This window comes from Spodoptera frugiperda, chromosome 13 (assembly GCF_023101765.2).
Source record: "Spodoptera frugiperda isolate SF20-4 chromosome 13, AGI-APGP_CSIRO_Sfru_2.0, whole genome shotgun sequence".
In the NCBI taxonomy this organism is placed as follows: Eukaryota; Metazoa; Arthropoda; class Insecta; order Lepidoptera; family Noctuidae; genus Spodoptera; species Spodoptera frugiperda.
Window position 1 is genome coordinate 7,656,012 of NC_064224.1, and position 20,774 is coordinate 7,676,785.

Consider the following 20,774-nt stretch of genomic DNA (forward strand, 5'->3'; position numbering starts at 1 on the left):
ATCCCTATTTATATAGGGGATGATATTCTATTTTTATAGTCCATTTCTGATCTATTTCGACTTACCCAGAATTTTCTAATATGTACGGTTGGTGCAGTGGCTGGGCAACCGGCTGTCGTAGGTACAACGTGTTTGTTTCTGGTCTGGGTGTCATGTGTATTTGTAAACACACAGAAGAAAATCCTAGAATGGGCTAACTATTTTTTATTTAAATGTGCATAAATTTGTGTATATCTGTTACTCAATAACGTCAAAACGGCTGAAGAGATCGAGATGAAATTATGGAATATCATATATAGGCTACTTTTCATCCCATGGGAACGCTGGTGAAGCAAGAAAATAATATAGTAACACAATATAAAATATTGGCATGTGTTCATTGTTTCTACATAAGTCTTTAAAGTCAAATGATTTATTCCGATTAAACCATAAATAGATACTTTTGAAATGTCAACAAATAAGAATATAAATAATAGTCTATCAGTCTATCCGTCAGTTAAGCTAGGTGCTCGTTCCAAAATATCTAGTCTTTCTGCACACTCCTTTAGGGAATAGACGCGATATTTATATTGTATCTTCTTTACAAAACTTAAGTCTTAGAACTATGCTCTTAGCTTCTAGTGCAGTTTGAAATAAGTAAAAACTTTCGAGTCTGGCTTTGAGTAAGACTTGAGGTTTAAAACTTCTTTCCAAACTATGTTGCCTCACGAATGTTAAGTATTTAGACTGCTTTATAGAATACTGTAAGACATTTTATATCTCACATAATATGTATTAAAAGAACAGGTAGAGGTGTGAGAGAAAAATATTAGATAATATGCAAAAGTTTGTATGTATGTATGTTCTTTGTTACTCTTTCACGTCAAAATCGCTGAATAAATGGAATTTGGAACAGGGGTAAATAATTGTCTGGAATAACACATAGGTCACGTTTTATCTTACGGGAACACGGACAAAGCCACTGGCAGAAGCTAGTATTAGATAAAATGCGAAAAGTTATATGTTTGTTTGTTACTCTTTCACGTCAAAACGGCTGAAAGAATCGAGATAAAATTTAGAACAGGGGTAGATTATGGTCTGCAATAGTATATTCGTCATGGTCACGTTTTATTCTACGGGACACGGGCGATGTTGCTGGCAGAAGCTAGTACCTACATAAAAACAGTTTTCGTTTCAATTATGTCTTCTTATATTAACTACTTAAAGACTAGCTTAAGTTAATTCAGCTTGACAATTCCTTGAAACTTAATCAAATCCGCTGAGAAAGGATTAAGATATCCTCCAAACATGACAAACCCCTCAGAAAGGTCTAAGGAATCCTCCCAGCAACTAGACAGACAAGACCACAAGATCCTAGTTTTGGTCTAAATCAAATCTAATTTCAATGTCCAGTTCGCAACTCAAACACTTAATTTAGCAAGTTCATTTTAATGACTCCTTTTTAACCAAAATATATGTTTATTAAGAGCCTTAGGTTCTTATATGTTTAATTCAATTGCTTAATTTACATTCAGATAATGTTCGTTGATTTTGATTCATTGAATTTGTGTGTATTTGTTTAATATCAGTAGCTAATACTAGTAAAACTATTAAAATCTCTACATTTGTGAGTACAATAAGTACGGGAGAGCCATGCTTCGGCACGAATGAGTTACATCACGGCCTCATAGAAAACAGACGTGAAACAAAGAGTGAAGTTACCCCTCTTAGAAGATTAGGAAGGGGTCCCTTCCCCAATCCTGCATTCCCCAACAACCCTTAAATTTCTAACCCCCAAAAAGGTAACGCATTTCTAACGCCTATGGTGTTTCAAGTATCCATGGCCGGCGGCAATTGCTTACCATAGGTGATGGTGGTTCTGCTCGTTTACCGACTTTATACTTTAGAAAAAAATACTTCTGAATCTTCATTTCTGTAAAAATACAGAACAAAAATACTACATATTATTTCCCGAACGATACTTTTAAATACCTTCCCAGCTCCATTTCCCGAGTACAATCCATTTGTTCCCAACACACGGTGTTAACGATGATAACATGATAATATAATTTTATTCGAACAGACTGTTACACGAAGACATTTTCCACTGAGCGAACTGGGGGCCTACTACAATTTTTCGAAATAATATTTCTTTATATTGCGTCTTATATTTATAATTATATTTTTTTATAATTATAAGTCTGCAGCTCCAGATCACAACAACGATAATTAATAATTTTATCAATGAATACGTTAAATACTGTCCCTTTATATTTGAGTATCATCACATATTTGCATGACGTGATGATACATAAATATGCAAACTAGCTTCTGCATGTGATAAAAAGTAGCTTCCGTATTATTCCAGATATTTATAATCCACTCCTGCTCTAAATTTCCTCCCGAATCCTTCAGCAGTTTTGACAGAATTGAGTAGCAAACATCGATTCCTCCAGCCGCTTTGAAGTGATTGAATAACAAGCATGCATACATTTTTTTTGCATTTATAATATTAAGTAAGATCTTATACATATGTGATAGATTTCGTTTGCCATGGTTTAAAATATTGTATCCTTTATAACGAATTTTCGTTTCATAATCTTGTGGTAGGCCCTCAGCCCATTAAGTCCTGCTGATACCTCAATTAGTTTTGATAATACAAGGTACGATGCTAACTGGCTGCAGGACCCTTTGGAATCCATGTTATCTTGCTCTTTGAGGTTTTTGCTCTGTTCGTTTGTATATATGTGTGGAGGGTTTTATTTTTTTTCGTTTAAGAATTTTCTATTGTAACTGTACATTAATTATTATGTTATCGGCTTACTCACGTTTTTGTTTCACGAGGAACTCGACTAGTGTCAAGCCATGCTAGAGGCTCATATTCATGAGCAGCATTCCGCGACACACGACGCGGCGATTGTCGCGCTGCTACTGTCAATAAATCGCCGCGTCATGTCTCACGAAAGTTACAATAAAATTGTAACTGTACACTTTTTACTTAGTTTAAAGTAGGCAGGAGTTGTAATAGGGATGATGACAAGGTTTAAAAATTTATTCTAAATTTAATCTATTTCCGTCCGTCAGTTAGTTAGGTAACGAAAAATATTAGACACGTATAATATATTATAACTTTCTCCATAAATGGACTATCCAACAAAAAATAATTAAAATCGCACTAGTAGTTTTGGAGATTAGCACGTTCAAACAAACAAGCTTCAACCTTATACATATATTACGGCTACGACTAGTATAAATGATGGCTGCAAAGGTTCTAAGTACTATTCTTTTACTAATAGATTTTCAACCTTCTCATATTTGCTTTAACGTTGAAAATCCCAATTAAGATTGGCGTAGTTTTAATCTAGAAAGTAATACCCTAACCAAACCGTAATTGTGACTTAATACTGTAGGTATTTTCAAACCCCTGTGTACATTATGGATGCAATAAATCTATACTAATCTATACTAATATTATAAAGCTGAAGAGTTTGTTTGTTTGTTTGTTTGAACGCGCTAATCTCAGGAACTACTGGTCCGATTTGAATAATTCTTTATGTGTTGGTTAGCGCATTTATCGAGGAAGGTTATAGGCTATAAATCATCACGCTACGATCAATAGGAACCGAGCAGAGCGGGTGAAACCGCGCGGAAGTAGCTATTACTTGAATATGAACTATTTTGTCCTCAGGTACTGAGATCCTGTTCTCCCACGTGCTAGTCCAGATGTTGATCATGATGCTGCAGTCAGGAATGGTGCTGCTCCTCGGTTTCCTGGTCTTCGGCCTTACCATCAAGGGGCCGGTAGGATGGGTGATCTGCCTGACTTTGATGACTGGACTCTGTGGCATGACTTTCGGTGAGTAATATTGTGATGTAAAACTTGAGCTGTAAGGTTTATTTTTGAATTACAGCTAGATTTTTTAAAATTGTGACTAGAAATGTTATGAAGTGTTTCTGGTTTTTAATTGGTTAAAGCTTTGTGGTTACTCGAAGCTTTAATGAAGGCATGAACTTTATAGTTTACATTACCCACTACAAAAGGCCGGCAACTCACTTGTAATGCCTCTGGTGTTTCGGGTGTCCATAGGCGGCGGAAATTGCTTACCATCCAGTGATCCGTCTGCTCGTTTACCGGCTTATACCATAAAAAAATACATTATTAGATTCAAAACATTATAAAATACAATATAATAATAACATAATAAAATCGAACTGTCATACTCGATGATCGAAGACTTGAGAAAAAGAAAATTAAATAACTACTAATGTTTTGTTTCAAATTCACAGGTTTCGTTGTTTCCACAATCTGCGACACCGACAGGACGGCTACTTACCTCGCTCTCGGATCCTTCCTACCCATGGTGATGCTTTGCGGAATCATCTGGCCTATTGAAGGTAAGATATTCATCTTTATCTATATTATGTGTCTAGTATTAAGAGAGCCATGCTTCGGCACGAATAGGCCGGCTAAACCGGAGAGATACATTCACGGCCTCACAGAAAACCGACGTGAAACAACGCTTGCATTGTGCTTCGCTGTGTGAGTGGGGTTACTGTAGGCCCAATCTTCCAAATCCCCGATTCCCCAACCACCCTTAATAAATGATAAATAAATGATATTTATTTTGCAAACAGGTTACAATGTAACTCTTTTACACGTCAATCTCTTAAATAACTAGATGAGGCCGGCTTAAATTCCTAACTCCGAAAAAGAAGCCAGCAATTTTATTATGGTTTTCCGAAAATCGAAAATATCAATAATACTTTACTCATTCCGGGAATCGATACCTCAGCTCAGTAGCCATGTTTGCGATAACTCAACGAACGAGCCAGTCGTATTTTTACCTGACTAACTATTCCCCGCGGATTCACATACGTTTGACGTTCAATAGTAGGTATACGTTTTGTCACGTATCACACTTTACGAGCGCTGAGCACGTGAATTACGTGACTTTTGTGATAGTTATACATATATTATAGTAGATATAGGTATATTATGGCCTTCCTTAAGAATTAGGCTTTGGCACGTATAAAGATTTGTTGACTGTTTTTAACCGACTTCAAGAAAGAAGGAGGTTCTCTGTTTGGTATGTATGATTCTGCGCGATTATCTCACGATTGTCTGAACCGATTTAATGAAGGCTTGATAATACAGCGCTTTTTTAAAGAAATATGACAGACTCTATTATTTAGAGAAGGCTCTTTGTTCAGCAGTGGACAATCATAGACTGCTGATGTATCTCTTCTATCCTCCAATACTAGGAATTTCTAGGAAGTTTTAGTTGTAGGTTCAGATTTTGACCCTTCTGTCAATCATGCCACTCAGGAATAAACCCTAATTTTCCTTAACCATAACATTATTTCTGCCTCAAATATAGCACATAATGGACACTACAGGTCTCCAAGGAGACAAATAAATAAGAACCCTATTTTTAGACCCTCTCGGTACAAAACTCGTTGACCAAATATAAACGTGATTGACACAGAGATACGGACATAGTAATTATCCTTGGGTATTCCATAGAGAGGAACAAAAATGATATGTGATGCAATGACGTTAGAGTTTATTTTAGAATGAGAGTCTGGTTTGGTTCATGTGACTAGTTTCAGTGTAGTACTGATGATACTCATGAGAAAATTCTCATACATTTTGCATTTTTTGAAATAATGAGACCTTTACCAAATATACTAAGCTGTGCTATGAAGATGCGCTGTCGTTAAGTACCTGTGCCAGGGCGACCATCGATAGTAGAGAAGCCATCCATGGCAAGCATCCTTTACATGCATCTTTTCATATAAAACATAGCTTAACTGAGTCCATTGCCACCAGTGCACGTATCAAATGTATTTTTCTCTACCAAATAATTTACCACGCCATTTCATCATTCATTCATCATAGTCTTTTACACATTAACTGCCATGGGCGGGCAAAAATGAACGACGCTAGCGGTGGATTTGCCTTCAAAAGATTTTTGTTGGCACTCAAAGTATTAAACCACCATTATTAACCATTATTTCCCAATTCCAGGTATGCACGTGATCCTCCAATGGATCAGCTACTTCCTCCCCCTCACTCTATCGACTGAGGGTCTTCGCTCCATGCTGCAGAGAGGCTGGGGCGTCGAGAGCCCTACGGTCTACGCGGGCTTCATCTCCGTTGCCACCTGGATCGCTGTCTACCTCACAACGAGTATCCTACTCCTCAAATTCAAGAAGGGCTGAAGAGTCCACTTTCAGCTGTAGTTTAGAATCAAATTGCTCAATAGGTTTCTTTGCCATAGATTTAGATTCGGTGTGTGTAGTGAATGAGTAACTTTTTGTATTAATGGATTTGGAATTTTGTGTCTTAGTTCATGTGGTTGATTTTTGCAGTGCTTCGGGGTAGTTGGTAGTAATTGATGATATTTTTGAATTAGTATGTTAATATAGATAGAGGATGTTGACAATTTTATTTTAATACGTTTTGATTAAGTTTATAATAAAATTGTGACCATTAGGTGCCCGTCCACAGGCCCGCATCGTATACACCACACGCAAAGGATTTCAGTTTTTCTTAAATAAAAACTCATACAACTGCGTCCACTGATCCGCATCGTACGGACCGCATCATCAGCAATATGTCTGCATGCGATGCGTACTGATGACGTTATACGGAATGCGTACGATGCGGGTCTGTGGACGCTAACCTTAAGATGGTATTACATTGTTAATTAGGCTTTCCACGTTTTTTAGGAAGTCTTAAAATTTGGTAATGACGAAATATGAATGAAAAGAATTGGGCATTTTAAATTAAGTTAGTTTAAATGTTTAATTTGTGTAGAACCTGATGTTTAAAAACAATGAATAGTTTGATATCTGGATCTGAAATTAGCGAAACATTATGTAAAAATATTTCTCATAATATATTTCAATGGAATGTTATTAATCATCCGACATGAGTTTATTTCTATTTTTCTGTAGTTATGCTCAAATAACTATGTTTTTTTTTGTAATGTTTTTTTATCGCTATGGTGTGGTTTCTTTGCAAAGGGATGGGTTATGCCGTTTTGTACAATAATTACTATTATGTCGTCAATACTACGAGGTATTACAGTAAGCACTATTAGATTAACTTTCAAACAAATCCTACTTTTCATATTTTAAAAGAAATAATTATAATTGACACGGATTAGTTATAAAATGGAGTACTAAAATCCACATGACGTTTGTAAACAATAATGCAATAAATAATGTTCTTTTTTACCCGACTGCGAAAATCTAATTCAAAATAACCACTTTAATGCTTTTATTTACAATCATTACAATAATACTATTTAAAAGTATGTCAATAAAATAGATACCTTAAGAAATAAACAAAACAAACTGTTTCATAGGTCCGTAATCAAAACTATTAAAGCATATTTTTGAAGAATTAGGGCCACGGTCGTTGTAGTTGGACGCGAACAATGTCACGTAGACAAACATAAACACAACCAAGTATTTAGATTGGAGATGATTTATCTCAAATATATAGTGGCAAATGGTGTTACACTAAAAATGGTACATTATAGTTTTTGCGTGTAGACAAATGCCAATCATAACTTCCTTTAAACAAATGGTTTTTAAAAGTCGAATAAGTGAATAGAAAACTAAAATTATTATGCGTTTGAAACTAACATTCGACGAAATTAAATTATGTTAAAAGTTTTATCAATTTCATTCATCAACTTTTTTATTCATTCAAGTAGGTATGTATAACATTTTTGTCTAAGGTTTTGTGATAATTCTATAATTATCTTCTGCCAACGGCTTCACTGCTGCCGTTCTCGTGGGATAAAAGTAACCTCATACTGTATACCAAATTTCCGTCAAAATCCGTTCAGTAGTTTCAGCGTAATTGACGGACAAATATCCAAACAAACAAACGTTCACATTTATATAGTGTCATATAATTATCACGTATTTAATTTTGACTATCATTATCACCTAAAGATACTATTAGTTAAATTCCTAATGATTTTGTTTTACCAAAAGTAATGATAACTTACAAGTAAGGACACTTGCCTACACTATCAAATTAATCCTCCATATAAGCTCTCAATTATATAATCTGTGGTACTTGATTCTATTTATTTTAATACGTAAATGTACAATAGCCAGCTACTCAACTTACTCTAATCTGTAAATTTTTCAAATTAACTTTCGACTTTATTTCAAACGCAATAAAGTTGAAATTCAGAAAGACAGAAAGGTATAGGTTGATGTGCTGCACTGTATTAGGTAATGGTTTATTTTTATGTGTTTTTCTATTGTAAATAATTTCTAGTTTAGTAATTTTAGGTTTTAATTTATTTAAGTTACTACCTACATATAAAAGTAAGTTTGTAATGAGCTGTTACTTAGGACCTACCAATCTATTACATGGGACTTATAACACAAATGGTGAAAAGTGGGTGTACATTACGTGCCGTAATGTGCACCTCTGCCTATCCCTTCGGGGATAAAAGCCGTGACGTTACAAAAATGTTGTGTTTTTTCATTGAATTTCTGTATGTAATGTAATTTATTTATACTATTTTGCAAATGTATTGGTCTATTTTCTTATCTTGTAATATTTTCAGCTCAAATTTAAATTTAAATTACAATTACAATGACATTGTGATAATATATTTATAAGTGATGAATAAATAAATAAAAATAATAGAAAACATGGTATCGTTTTATTTATTTATTTTAACAACTTGTTTACAAAATAATCTAACACTTAATTCATATAGTATTTAATAGAAAATGAAACAAATTACATAATATCTTCAATCTAAACAATATAACATCACTTCAATGTAATCTCCGGAACTACTGGTCCGATTTGAATAATTCTTTTTGTTATTATGTTATCGGCTTACTCACGTAACTGTTTGGCAAGGAACTCGACTAGTTTCAAGCATCATAGAGGCTCATATTCATGAGCAGTTACGTGAGTAAGCCGATAACATAATAATTAATTTAGTATGTCTTACGAAAGTTATAATTAAATTCTTTTTGTGTTGGATAGTGCATTTATTGAGGAAGGGTACAGGCGACAAATGACAAGTGACAAATGAAAGAAGTTGGACATAAAAGATCGACGAGCAAATCAACGGGTGACGTCATTAAAATCCTACATCGCATATATGCGATATGAAGTTTACAGTTTTAAAAACATGGATAGAAAATCCGAACGAATAACAGTAGGGACAGAAAGCCCGCCAAGCATGTTTACCTTGCCTGGTCGGAGAATCCTCCTTTTCTTAGGAAACTTTACTCTTTTTCCTGAGAAGCCATGAAACATCACACTATGACCAATAGGAGTCGAGCACTGGGTTGAAAATTATATAAATACAAAAGTAACTCACGACTCTGTCTCTTCTTTATGCCTAAAGCACTGTAACGATTTGGATGAAATTATGTACAGATATAGAGATTTGAGGAAGGACTGTGGAGAGGTGGTCATGGTCTTATGGTCTTTCGTGTCTGCATCCGTAGACCAGAGCATATGTAGTGGTGAGCCTCAGATTACATAAGGCTGCGTTGTTGTGATAGTTCTGTTCTGCTACTCTTGCATGAGGATTCACAGCCACCTGGGAATTTAATAAATTTAGTGAATAGCTGGAATTTCTAGGTTTAATTTTTGTGATTTGGAAATATGTACTCGTACTTTATGAAATGGATTACAACCTTTTCTCGTGAATCAGAATGATTATTTAGAAATTTTATCAGTAATCAGGTTGTTGCCAAGTTGGCGAGATTGTACGCAGATATCTGCGTATAATATTTCAAAATTCTTATTAGAACAGCACATAATGGAATCTCGAGATTTGAGCAAACCACCAAAGTATCAGATAATATGGTTGAAATGATGAGGTTGTGTTACGCACCTTAAAGTGATAGTCTCCAGGTTTGACGTCAGTGACGTCCACCCACTGGCAGTCGATGTTGTACATGTACACGTCTGAACAGTTCACTGAGATACCTGAAACAATCGGCCATTCAACGTCACGTTTCTTATCCCCGAAGGGGTAGGTAAGTAGGGGTAGGTATAATGTACACACACTTTTCTCCATTTGTATTGTAAGTAATAAGTAGTAATACATGGGGTATTAGGGCTTGAGATTATTGCTATATATCGGGCATATTTCCAGACTCCGTGCTACTACTGAGAATTTTTTAAAATACTGAAAATGGCCCTGTAATTCTTTGCCGAATCCGGAAATCGAACCCGAGACCCCTTACCAAAGTCGCGGACAAAAGCTAATTTATAATATAAGTAGATTTACAGCAATAGCGTGGAATCCACAATGTGTAAGCCGTATAGCAATGGCTTCACTCTCTATTACATGGAACTCAAAACATATCTTGCAAAAATTGTGCTTTTAATCTATGCCTCTTGGAAAACAAAAAAATATGTACAACTTTTCACCATACCTTGATCACCATAGTTCTTGCAGGAGTATTGTTTCTGCACTCCATTCAGACAAGTGTTGTCTTCCAAGCAGAAGGAGGCTTTGTGACCCTCAGCCACTCTGAGGCCGTTGTAGTCCAGGACATCGAATGTCGCGAACACTTCCATGCTGTGATAGTGCCTGAACATAAAAGTTTTAGTTTTGAAACAGCCAAAAGTAGGATTCAGTACCCTTAGTAAAAGTTTGCTTTACGTTTAAAGTAATCGAAACGAGAGCGCGTTCGGCGCTCTGATTGGGTGCGTTGGTTGGTTTATTAGAGCCGACGAATCAGAGATCATGGTAACCCTTTCCTTCTAAAAGCAAAAACCTCGTCTCTTTATTTGAAGTTCAGACTGGGCAATATGTATTGTTAAAAGTGCCTTTGGTACCTATATGTTTTAAAGTTCAACTTTTTAATGATGACGAAATGACGTCTAAGGATAATTGCAGATATAAACGGCACAGACACGGCACGGCGTTTGTTGCTTTGAAATCAATACGAAAAGGCTGTAAGCGTGCTGCCAGCACGCGGACGGCGAAGTAGCAGCCTTTTGGTATTGTCGTTACGGAATATCGCTGCGCTGGAGCGATGCCGTTAAAGTGTGATTTATCCTTTAATCATCGTCATCGATTAAATATTACAAAAATAACGTTATTGCTTTAAAAGTCTAATACTTTTTTTTATCATAGTTTTGTTAAGATTTTCAACGGACGGCCTATTAGGTACCTAACATACTCAAAAGTGACTTACATATGACATAGATGCCACTGCCACAGATGTTTAGGTAAGTAAGGCCTGAACTCTGCATTGCCAGCGTTGAGTGAGGATGCCGTGAACCGGAGGAGACGGCGAGTTTCATACTGCCAGTCTGGTATCAATTTCTGGACCTGGGGATTAGAAGACCGTAGTAAGTTCATTTTACTATATAAGGTGTCCTAAAATTATCTGCCACGGCTTTATTGGGATGTAGTGTTGTGTTTGAAGATTACAATAGTGAATTTCGTACCTCGGAATTTGATTTAAATCAGATATTAAGGTACCATATTATAGACAAAACTCCCTTAAAAATAATTAATAGAAAAAAAATCTATACTAATATTATAAAGCTGAAGAGTTTGTTTGTTTGAACGCGCTAATCTCCGGAACTACTGGTCCGATTTAAATATTTTTTTTTGTGTTGAATCGTGCATTTGTCTAGGAAGGCTATAAAACATCACGCTATGACCAATAGGAGCCAAGCAGAGCGGGTGAAACCACGTGGAAGTAGCCAGTTTTAAATAATACCTCATAAGCAGTCCTGCTCAAGCAGTTTTCCTCCATGGCACACTGCAACTGGAACATCATCACGTCCTGCAGGTGAGCTGATCTCTCTATCACTGCCGTGTCCAGCACCAGGTCTGCTAGGAAGTGGGTGCATACCACCGCTGCTGTGTGGCCTGTAGGAGACGTTAGAAGGTTGGTCAATATATTTTTTAATGGGACAAGCCCGCCAATACCTCCCGTACCGCTGCAACTCCTGTAAGCCAGGATCTACAGTAGATACAACCTTGAAAAACACCGGAATTCAAGGGCATGAATGAATACAAAACGAGCAGCACAAAGCAAATATAAAGAGGAAAAATTATAACAGGATTTCTCTTTCACATAACGCATGATACTTTACGGGGAACGCGAGATGTTACAAACAACTCCACTCTCTATTTTCCATCTAGCAGTCCCATACATATACATTACATAATGTGTGTGTCCACATTTTAATATGCCACTTTTTAAGCGCTTAAAAAGGTGTAGATGGGTCATATCTACACATTTTTATTTACAACATCATTGGCCAGGGCCGATTTGTTGTCACAGTGCACAATCACATTATGACATCTACTCTTTGTACTTGCTTCATGACGAGCAGTCAATCACGAGACACCGTAGAATTTGACAATAAAATCCAATCCAATCTACTTGACATTAAAACTTTTCTCGATATAGTTATATTCTAGCTACAAAGTATTTCACACCTAAGAGCGGGGGCACACGATGCGTTGCGGCGGCGGTGCGGCACTGAAGCGATGTCGCTGCGTCATCTTACATAGAAATATCTGTGGCATGTCACACGATGCGCTCCGGCACCGCACCAGATTGTAACCACCATAACGAGGCAGGGAGGAGTGATTACGTTGCGACGTCAGATCGGGCCCGCTCAGGGGCCTTAGTCTGCTATTACAATTGTGTCAGAATGGTCGACCATTTTTTGGTGCGGGAGGGACGGAGCTATGTAGGTTGTATAGCTCCTTCCCTCTTGCATTGCTCAATGATCGACCATTCTGACAGTATTGCATAGCAGATTCGGGCCCCTGTTATTTTGCGTCGCAAGGAAACTTTCAATAACAGACTGTCCAACGCTGCTACGACACCACTGCGACATAACAACGTTGCGGCGCCGCACCGCTCATGTGCCCACTGACACGGTGAAACGTGTGCGGAGCGGAGCCGCAACGCATCGTGTGCCCCCGCTCTAAGCCCGCGTTTCCACAGACGCGGAGCGGAGCGGAGAGGAGCTTAACGGTGTACGAATTGACCAATCACTTTGCTCCAAATCTCCGCTCCGCTTCAATGGAAAAGATTTCGAGCATAGTGATTGGTCAATCCGTGCACCGCTAAGCTCCTCTCTGCCCCACTCCGCGTCAGTGGAACAGCGGCCTGACACGGTGAAACGTGTGCAGAGCGGATCCGCAACGCATCGTGTGTCCCCGCTCTAAGTCAAGTCACACATAGGTAACAAGATCTTATGTAACAAAGTAACACAATACATAGAAGTAACTAGTAGTCTGCTTACTACCCGTATCCATTCCGTTCCGAGGTGGCAACTTGGTTATTAGCTTAGCAAACTGCTAAGTTACTTGATCAACTTAATTATTCTGTAGGTGAGACATGACTTTGTAGGGTATTGCTGGTTTCTCAGCTAGGTAAGGGTTTCGTCTTGTTTGATTTTAAGTGTGAAGTGATTATCATCTACTCTAGACTAATAATTAAATATGTAATATTGAAATAATAATAAATTGAAATACCTATATCTAACATACGATATTGCATGTATATGATACATTGTAATAAATGTGATTTGGGTACCTATACACCCAAATATATTTTTAAATTTTTGTCTGTCTGTTTGTTCCGGCTAATCTCTGAAATGGCTGGATCGATTCCGATGGGAGTTTTATTGGCAGGTAACTTATGTATTAAGGAGTAATTTAGGCTTCTTTCATTAGTCACAAAGTCCGTAATGTATGCGAGCGAAGGCATCAGCTAGGTCTTTATAAAGAAGAAACATATTGTATTTAATTTATATCTAGTTCCTTTATAATTATGTAGTTTTTTCATAAAGCCCAATCTCGAAAAAGGAAATCGTATTTTTTGAGCGGCCATTTTACAGTGACTTTATCATATCTCCACACTTACATGCAAGTTCGAGTTAAAGTACATAGTCTCCTCTAGCATTTCAGATCACTCTACTAACAAGACCATTAGCTATGAATAGTTAATTAGAAATAGTAATGAATATAGCTACTATTTCTGAGCTCTGAAACCATTATATCGCAGTTGTTATAGTATATATGTAAATACTATATTATTATATTTATATCGGAGTTGTTATACTATATACATAAGTAAATACTATAGATAATACACGGAACACGGTGTAAACTGATAAATTATACAATTAATATAGCTAATCTTTCAGTAAACGTGGTTCAATTTGCATCGGTAATATGAAATTGTAATTTTGGGTGAATGCTTGTCACGTTGTTAGTTTGGGTATTAAATTAATTTATGTATATTTGTTACGTATATAGGTTCCCGGAAAATTAGTTCATTAAACGTCCATATAAAGTTTAGATAGTATAAAATTATCTGATTTGGTGTTTGATTTATAAATTGATGTTTATTGCCTCATTGAATGACAGAAAATTTTAATGAAAATGATAACGCAATCTAAGCGTGGGATAGTCATGCTTCAGCACGAATGGGCCGTATCGACCACGGTCTCACAGAAAACCGACATGGAACAACGCTTGCGTTGTGCTTCGTTATATGAATGAGCTTACGGATACCCAATTACCATCATTCCCAATCTTCCAAATGCCTGATGCCTCAAGAACTTTTAAATTCTTAACTCCCAAAAGACGCATTTGTAACGCCTCAGGTGTTTCGGGTGTCAATGGGCGGCGGCGATTGCTTAACATTAGGAAATCCGTCTGCTCATTTATCGGCTTATAACATAAAAATATTATGATTTGGTGATTCATTCATTAATGAATGATTAATGCCTCATGAATGACAGACAATTTCATTGATAGATAACGTAATCTTCTGATATTAGGTGATTGCTAGTTATCTTAAAATATTATTGAGATTATTTTAATTTTCCTGTCTCTGTTCTATGAAACGATTAGTGTGAATACAAGAAAGGTCGGTCAAGCATAACTTTTACTTTTTCCGTGTATAAAATCTTAGTACCTAATAATATAATGCAATATGTAGATGATTAATTTTCTATTTTATATCCGTCTTGTAGCTTATTTTCAAATATTAGACACGTATTTTTTATCTTCTTCTGGAAACAAATACTTACAAAGATATGTCGATTTGAAATGTCGCGTGCCGTTTCTTCTAGGTACTTTTTTATACGTAGAAATGACGTTTTTGCTCCCTCTCTTAAACCTTTATTCGTTTTATCTAAGTATTTTTATCTTATATAACAAAACAAAAAATACGTGTCTAATATGTTTTCATTACCTAACTGACGGACTAAATAGATTTTTAATTTTCATACCCCGTCATCATTCCTATTGGCTAGGCCCCATTACGTGGGATTCATCTGACAAAACTTAAGTATTGCCTGATGTTCCAACAACACACCTAATTGACGGCCCCATTTATTTAATAAAAAAAACATACACATCCTTTTAAAGTAACAAAACAACACATTATCAATATCAAACTGCATTCAAAATTCAACCATCACCTTGCAAGTATAAAAATCAAATTCACTCACCAATATCACCAGGACATTTGACATTGCCTCGCTGTTTATGTTTACAGTCAAACAGGCTTGATTCATTGCCCTCACAAGAGACTCCACTGAGAATGATATTGGAAAACCCGAAGATATAAGTCTGCAAGGCTTGTTCTGCGAAGCCCATGCCAAGATGGCGGCAGACCGCGGAAGCTTCGTAGACCGTCCAGCCATCAGGGCAGATGCTGCCCCAAGAGCCGTTGAGGAAGATCTGAATGAAATGGAAATTATTGAATTAATAGACGTTGTAGATGACGTTTTTCCAATGAAATGGTCAAGTGTATGGTATATTACAAAAGCAACGTCACGCCTTTAATCCCCGAAGGCGTAGACAGAGATGCACATTACATATACGTCAAGTAATGCCGCTATACAATGTAAACCCACTTTTCACCATTTGTTTTATAAGTCCTATGCAATAGGGCGTGAGACTATTACCAAATACTGGGCACAATTCCAGACTCCATGCTACTACTAAGAAACTTTCAAAAAGAGCTCAGTAATTCTTTGCACGATCCGAGAATCGAACCCGAAACCCCTTGCCCGGCAGTCGCTATAATATCATAGATAGCAGGGCAGATAAGCATTTAATAAAAATAAGCCACAAACCTCAACCCTCCCTTCTCTTATATTCTTGCCACCAGTCAATCTTAGTTTAGACTTTGAAACGTCTATGACATCTCTTAGTCTTTCTTCATTATACGCCAGACTCATTGAATCCGAGTCCTTATGTCTGGCTGGTAACTCCTCTTCCTCCATACATATTACTCCGGCTACCTCATCTTTCTCACAGTCTGTACTTCCCCATCGATTGAAGACGCATTTGGATAGTGATGTTTCATCCCCTTGACATATGACGTCATCTAGCCAGAATCTTTCTAAAGAAGACAAATTAGGTTTTTTTATTAGGTCACTAGCTTTTGCCCGCGACTTCGTTCGCGTGGAATAGTGACTTCCGGCAAATTTTTGGTTTTAACCACATAGTTCCCGATCTCGCGGGATCTCTTCAAAAATGAGATGTGGAAGATATTCCAGGGAACTCTTCAAAAATCAACATAATGAGCTCTGCGTTTGAATTTAATAGATGTATACTCACTTAGGGCATTGAAAAAATAGTTTAAAAACGGACTTAAACTAACTTAAAACTAAAGAAAGCTACGAATTACGAATTTATAACAATTAAAAAAGAAACTATATTACAACCTATCCTCTATGCTATAATAACCAAGCTTAAACTAAATAATTTAAAAGAAACGACTTAAATCTAATCTAATTAAAAAAAAAATTAGACTTACAATTTTATTAAAAAAACTAACTACAGTAACTACTAATAATCGATATCAAACTAAACCTACGTTAAATAGTTTAACCAAAAAACCAGGAAAACCCAACAAATAAACTTATTAATTGACAAATACAACGAAACCAATTTAGAATATACGAAACAGCAGGACCACTACAGACAAATAATCATACGACTGATAATACACTTTTTCTACGATAGTACCGAATCGCTCGGCCGATACCCAACCAAATGAATGTAACGAAACCATAGCGCGATCTATTTCGATCCCAACGCCATCTATCGAGGATAAAGACAACTTGGATTATTTATTTATACTCCGTTCGGGCATTTTCTTTGTACTAAAAGTTTAATTATATTGATATTATTTTTTTCATACCTTTTTACTATTTATTTACTTTTTTCGATGAATTAAAACAATAACATGAACCGAAGTCGTGTAACGATCGACATAGAATTATCTATACTCCGTTAGAGCATTTTCTTTGTACTAAATGTTTTATTATATTGATATTATTTTTTTCATACCTTTTTACTATTTATTTACTTTTTTTCGATGAATTAAAACAATAACATGAACCGAAGTCGTGTAACGATCGACATAGAATTATTTATAAATAATTTATTTCTTATTTTTATTTTTTTATTTTTGAAATAAAAATATTCTAAACTATATCTGTACCAAATTTCAACCAAATCCGTCAAATAGTTGCGGAGATTAATGGTATAAGCATAGAATGTTCGACGTGATTCTTTAATTTGACATAACTTTTTTATTTATGAACCGATTGACATGAAACAAACACTAAATGTAAATTTAAGCATCCCACAATATATTCGTGAAAACCGCATCCAACTCGGATCAGCCGTTTCTGAGATTAGCGCGCACAGACGAACAGACAAACAGACAAACAGACAAACAGACAAACAGACAAACAGACAAACAGACAAACAGACAAACAGACAAAAAAAAAGTTAATTACATTTTTGGGTTCGACATCGACATAACAATAACCCCTGCTATATTTTTTATTTTTATTTTCAATGTACAGACAGCACTTTTCTACGATTTTATTATATGTATAGATTAGTTTAGTGATCTATAAATATACGCATAGTATTGGCACGGCTTTGAAATATGCAGAATTTAATAAAGAAAGAAAAAATTGACATTTATTTCACACGCAAAAAACAATGACAAGTAGGTACAGCAAAAAATTGACAATGCATGTATTTTGTCTGCGATGAAATGGGACCAGTTCAGCATTTGCAAAATAGGGGCCCTATTTTGCAAATGCTGGACTGGGCTTGCGCTGCGCTGGTATTCTACTGGCTCCAAGTGACCCACGGACGTGCAAGCAACCAGTACAATTTAATTAAAAGAATATAATAAAATAAATAATAGGAGTGGTATGTACGTTTTACAAGGTAACTGAAAATTCTGGAGTCTTCTTGATTCAGAAAGAGTCACCTGAGGGCTTAGTATGAGTTCGCTTTACGTTTAAAGTAATCGAAACGAAAACGCGTTCGGCGCTCTGAGTGGTTAATTTATTTGAGCCAGCTATTCAGAGCAGCATTCAACGTAAAGGAAACTCCTACTAAGGGTACTGTTTCTGATCTAACTTTAAAGATACCAATTTTATTTCCATCTTACCGATAGCTTCTCCATACTGACTGCCGATAGTTGCTATCCCACTCAAGTTGAAGGACCTGCAGACGACGGCAGCAGCTTCATCATCCCAGTTGTCATCACACACTGCACCCCAGCGACCGGCGTGGTAAATGTAGACATTGCCTGTAGTATTTATTTATTTTTCAACTTTAATGTACACAAAATGATAAGCAAAAAGGACTTAATGCCATGCCATTCTTTAGTTTCTCTTTCTAAAGTTTTCTTTTACTAAAGAAAATCAAGTGGCTACTACTGACTAAAAGCCTCTTCTCACACGGAGAAGGTTTGCGCATTAATCACCACGCTTACTCAATGCGGGTTGGCGATTTCCAACTTATAATAAAATTAATAATTATAAGCCCAGGTTTCCTCACAATGTTTTCCTTCACCGTTTGTTAGTGGTGTCTAAATTATCTTAGAAAGTATATATAACTCGGAAATAGTCACATTTGTATTTGCTGTTGGCAGGTTTCGGACCAGCACAATCATACATTAAAAGCGAGCGTCTTAAACCTCCAGGTAATAAATATTTTGTTTTGTATTGTAATATCATTTTTAGAGGAAAAAACAAAAATATTATCACATACAACTACTAACTGCTGTACTGTATTCTATACTATAGATATTGTATATATTTTCATCGACACATACCTTCGTATTTGCTCGATCCTCCAACAAGTTTTATTCTTCCTTCAAATTTATTTTGTTTATTCAATAAATTCTGTACGAATTCAGCTCTCAAAGCTCTTTCATGCTCATTTACATTTTTACCAAACACTTTCACTGTCCGTATCAGCAATATTATTAACACTATTAAATTCATCGTGTATTTTAATTGCAACATTTTTAAATTAATTAATTTTACATTACACTATTATTACTTATATTAAGTTAGTAATTATTACTTTATTTTTCACTTTTATCATTCATCAAAACTGCGTTGGTCCTAATATGTCCCCTTGCGGAACGCCACATAAAACTGTTAATTTAGTTTTTTGTTAGAATTGTTTTATTTTTTATGTAAACATTTTGAGTTTAGTATGTAATTCTAATACATATTTTTATTTTGTTACCACATTGAATAAAATCTATGAAACACTGTTTGTAGTTGTCAGTAGCGGAGTCTTGGCAACAACTGAAGCTACTTCATTTGTTCCATTGCTTTGAATGCCATGTAATTATTAGTTCAATGTCATGATATATTGTGATGGGATCGCCACATGCGTTTAATTTTATTCGTTTAAGAGGAAGCACTTTATAACTACGAGATTATTTCAACACCATTTTCCTGTTTAACATTTTCACCGGTTTTTAAGAAATTTGTTCTTTTCTTGACTTAAAATGGACATTATAAAAATTTTGAAATGTTTGTTTTATAATAATTTTAAGCACATTTTTGAGACAACCATCTAATTAAGATTTGAAAAGATGACTGGCTTACTATTGTTACGATTCGATTGTTTAGAAAACTTATGAATTGTATTACTCCTTTCACGTGTGTAAGTTTCGGCGTACACTGAGCCATTCTGAGTTGCTTCAAAAATATTAATATTTTTTTTTATAAGATAAAGTATCATTGGTCGGAGAGTCCATACTAACTGTCTTAGGCTAAGTAATCACTGGAAGGAATAGAAAAACTAGACAGAACCCTATTCTGATTAAGCAAAGCTTTATTGGGTACATCAATATTGCCATTTATTTCTTGAATACTGTAATTTCTATCGGTAAAAATATGTAATTGCTTTTCTGATGTTATATTACCACTATGTGTTTGTTGTTGATTTTCCAATATGTAAATAAAGAAATAAATATCAGTCGCTGTCTTTGATAGTTTTCTTCAACAATTGGTAGACTATAAACTGCCAAAGGCGATCCGACAGAGAACTAAAATTACCGACGTAGCTAAAGGATTAGCAAGCTGAAATGGCAGTGGGCCTGTCACATTTGTGGAAGAACCGATCACCGTTGGGGTAAACGTGTTCTAGAGTGGAGACCGCGTCTAGGCAAACGTAGTGTAGGGCGCCCTCCAGCTAGGTGGAGTGATGATATCCGCAAGGTGGCTGGTAGTGGTTGCGTAGAGCTGAAGATCGAGCTCAGTGGCGTGCCATTGGAGAGGCCTATGTCCAGCAGTGGACGAGAACAGGCTGATGATGATAAACTGCCATGGTCACTAACTAACATGGTAAATGGGATATTTATCATGTTACCATGTTATATACCATGTTCTAATGATAATTGGTAGACTAATAGTCGCCTCATGTAGATAAGCGTGCGCGAGGACTTATGTG

General features: G+C 36.0%; 2 protein-coding genes and 1 long non-coding RNA gene across 3 annotated transcripts in view; 1 reads left to right on the forward strand and 2 right to left on the reverse strand.

Annotated features, from left to right (window-relative positions):
* LOC118270337 (ABC transporter G family member 20) overlaps nt 1-8,669 on the forward strand; it is a 79,046-nt gene extending 70,377 nt beyond the window's left edge. The window contains exons 16-18 of the mRNA XM_050698215.1: nt 3,668-3,835; nt 4,267-4,374; nt 6,008-8,669. Coding sequence (XP_050554172.1) covers nt 3,668-3,835; nt 4,267-4,374; nt 6,008-6,201 — 470 coding nt within the window. The 3' untranslated portion in view covers nt 6,202-8,669. The remainder of the gene's footprint in view (nt 1-3,667; nt 3,836-4,266; nt 4,375-6,007) is intronic.
* Nucleotides 8,670-9,281: 612 nt separating this feature from the next.
* Nucleotides 9,282-19,661, reverse strand: LOC118270335 (lysyl oxidase homolog 2). Its single transcript, XM_050698216.1, has 9 exons — nt 19,138-19,661; nt 18,469-18,609; nt 16,121-16,389; nt 15,491-15,722; nt 11,725-11,876; nt 11,191-11,327; nt 10,423-10,580; nt 9,876-9,970; nt 9,282-9,578 (listed from the first exon to the last, which is right to left on the reverse strand). Exons 1-9 carry the CDS (start codon nt 19,328-19,330, stop codon nt 9,456-9,458), a joined length of 1,500 nt encoding a protein of 499 aa, XP_050554173.1. The 5' UTR covers nt 19,331-19,661; the 3' UTR covers nt 9,282-9,455.
* On the reverse strand, nt 16,421-17,471 carry LOC126911352 (uncharacterized). Its single transcript, XR_007705890.1, has 2 exons — nt 17,343-17,471; nt 16,421-17,193 (listed from the first exon to the last, which is right to left on the reverse strand). It is a non-coding gene; the product is annotated as an uncharacterized LOC126911352 (long non-coding RNA).
* Nucleotides 19,662-20,774: the final 1,113 nt, after the last annotated feature.

Bases quoted from the DNA above. Each gene is read 5' to 3' on its own strand.
- LOC118270335 (XM_050698216.1), bottom strand. From the start codon at position 19,330: ATGTTGCAATTAAAATACACGATGAATTTAATAGTGTTAATAATATTG. The intron at 11,328-11,724 runs GTATTATTTAAA...TCTAATCCCCAG, and splicing joins TGAGCAGGACTGCTTATGAG to GTCCAGAAATTGATACCAGA. The intron at 10,581-11,190 runs GTAAGTCACTTT...TTTTATGTTCAG, and splicing joins CAGTGGCATCTATGTCATAT to GCACTATCACAGCATGGAAG.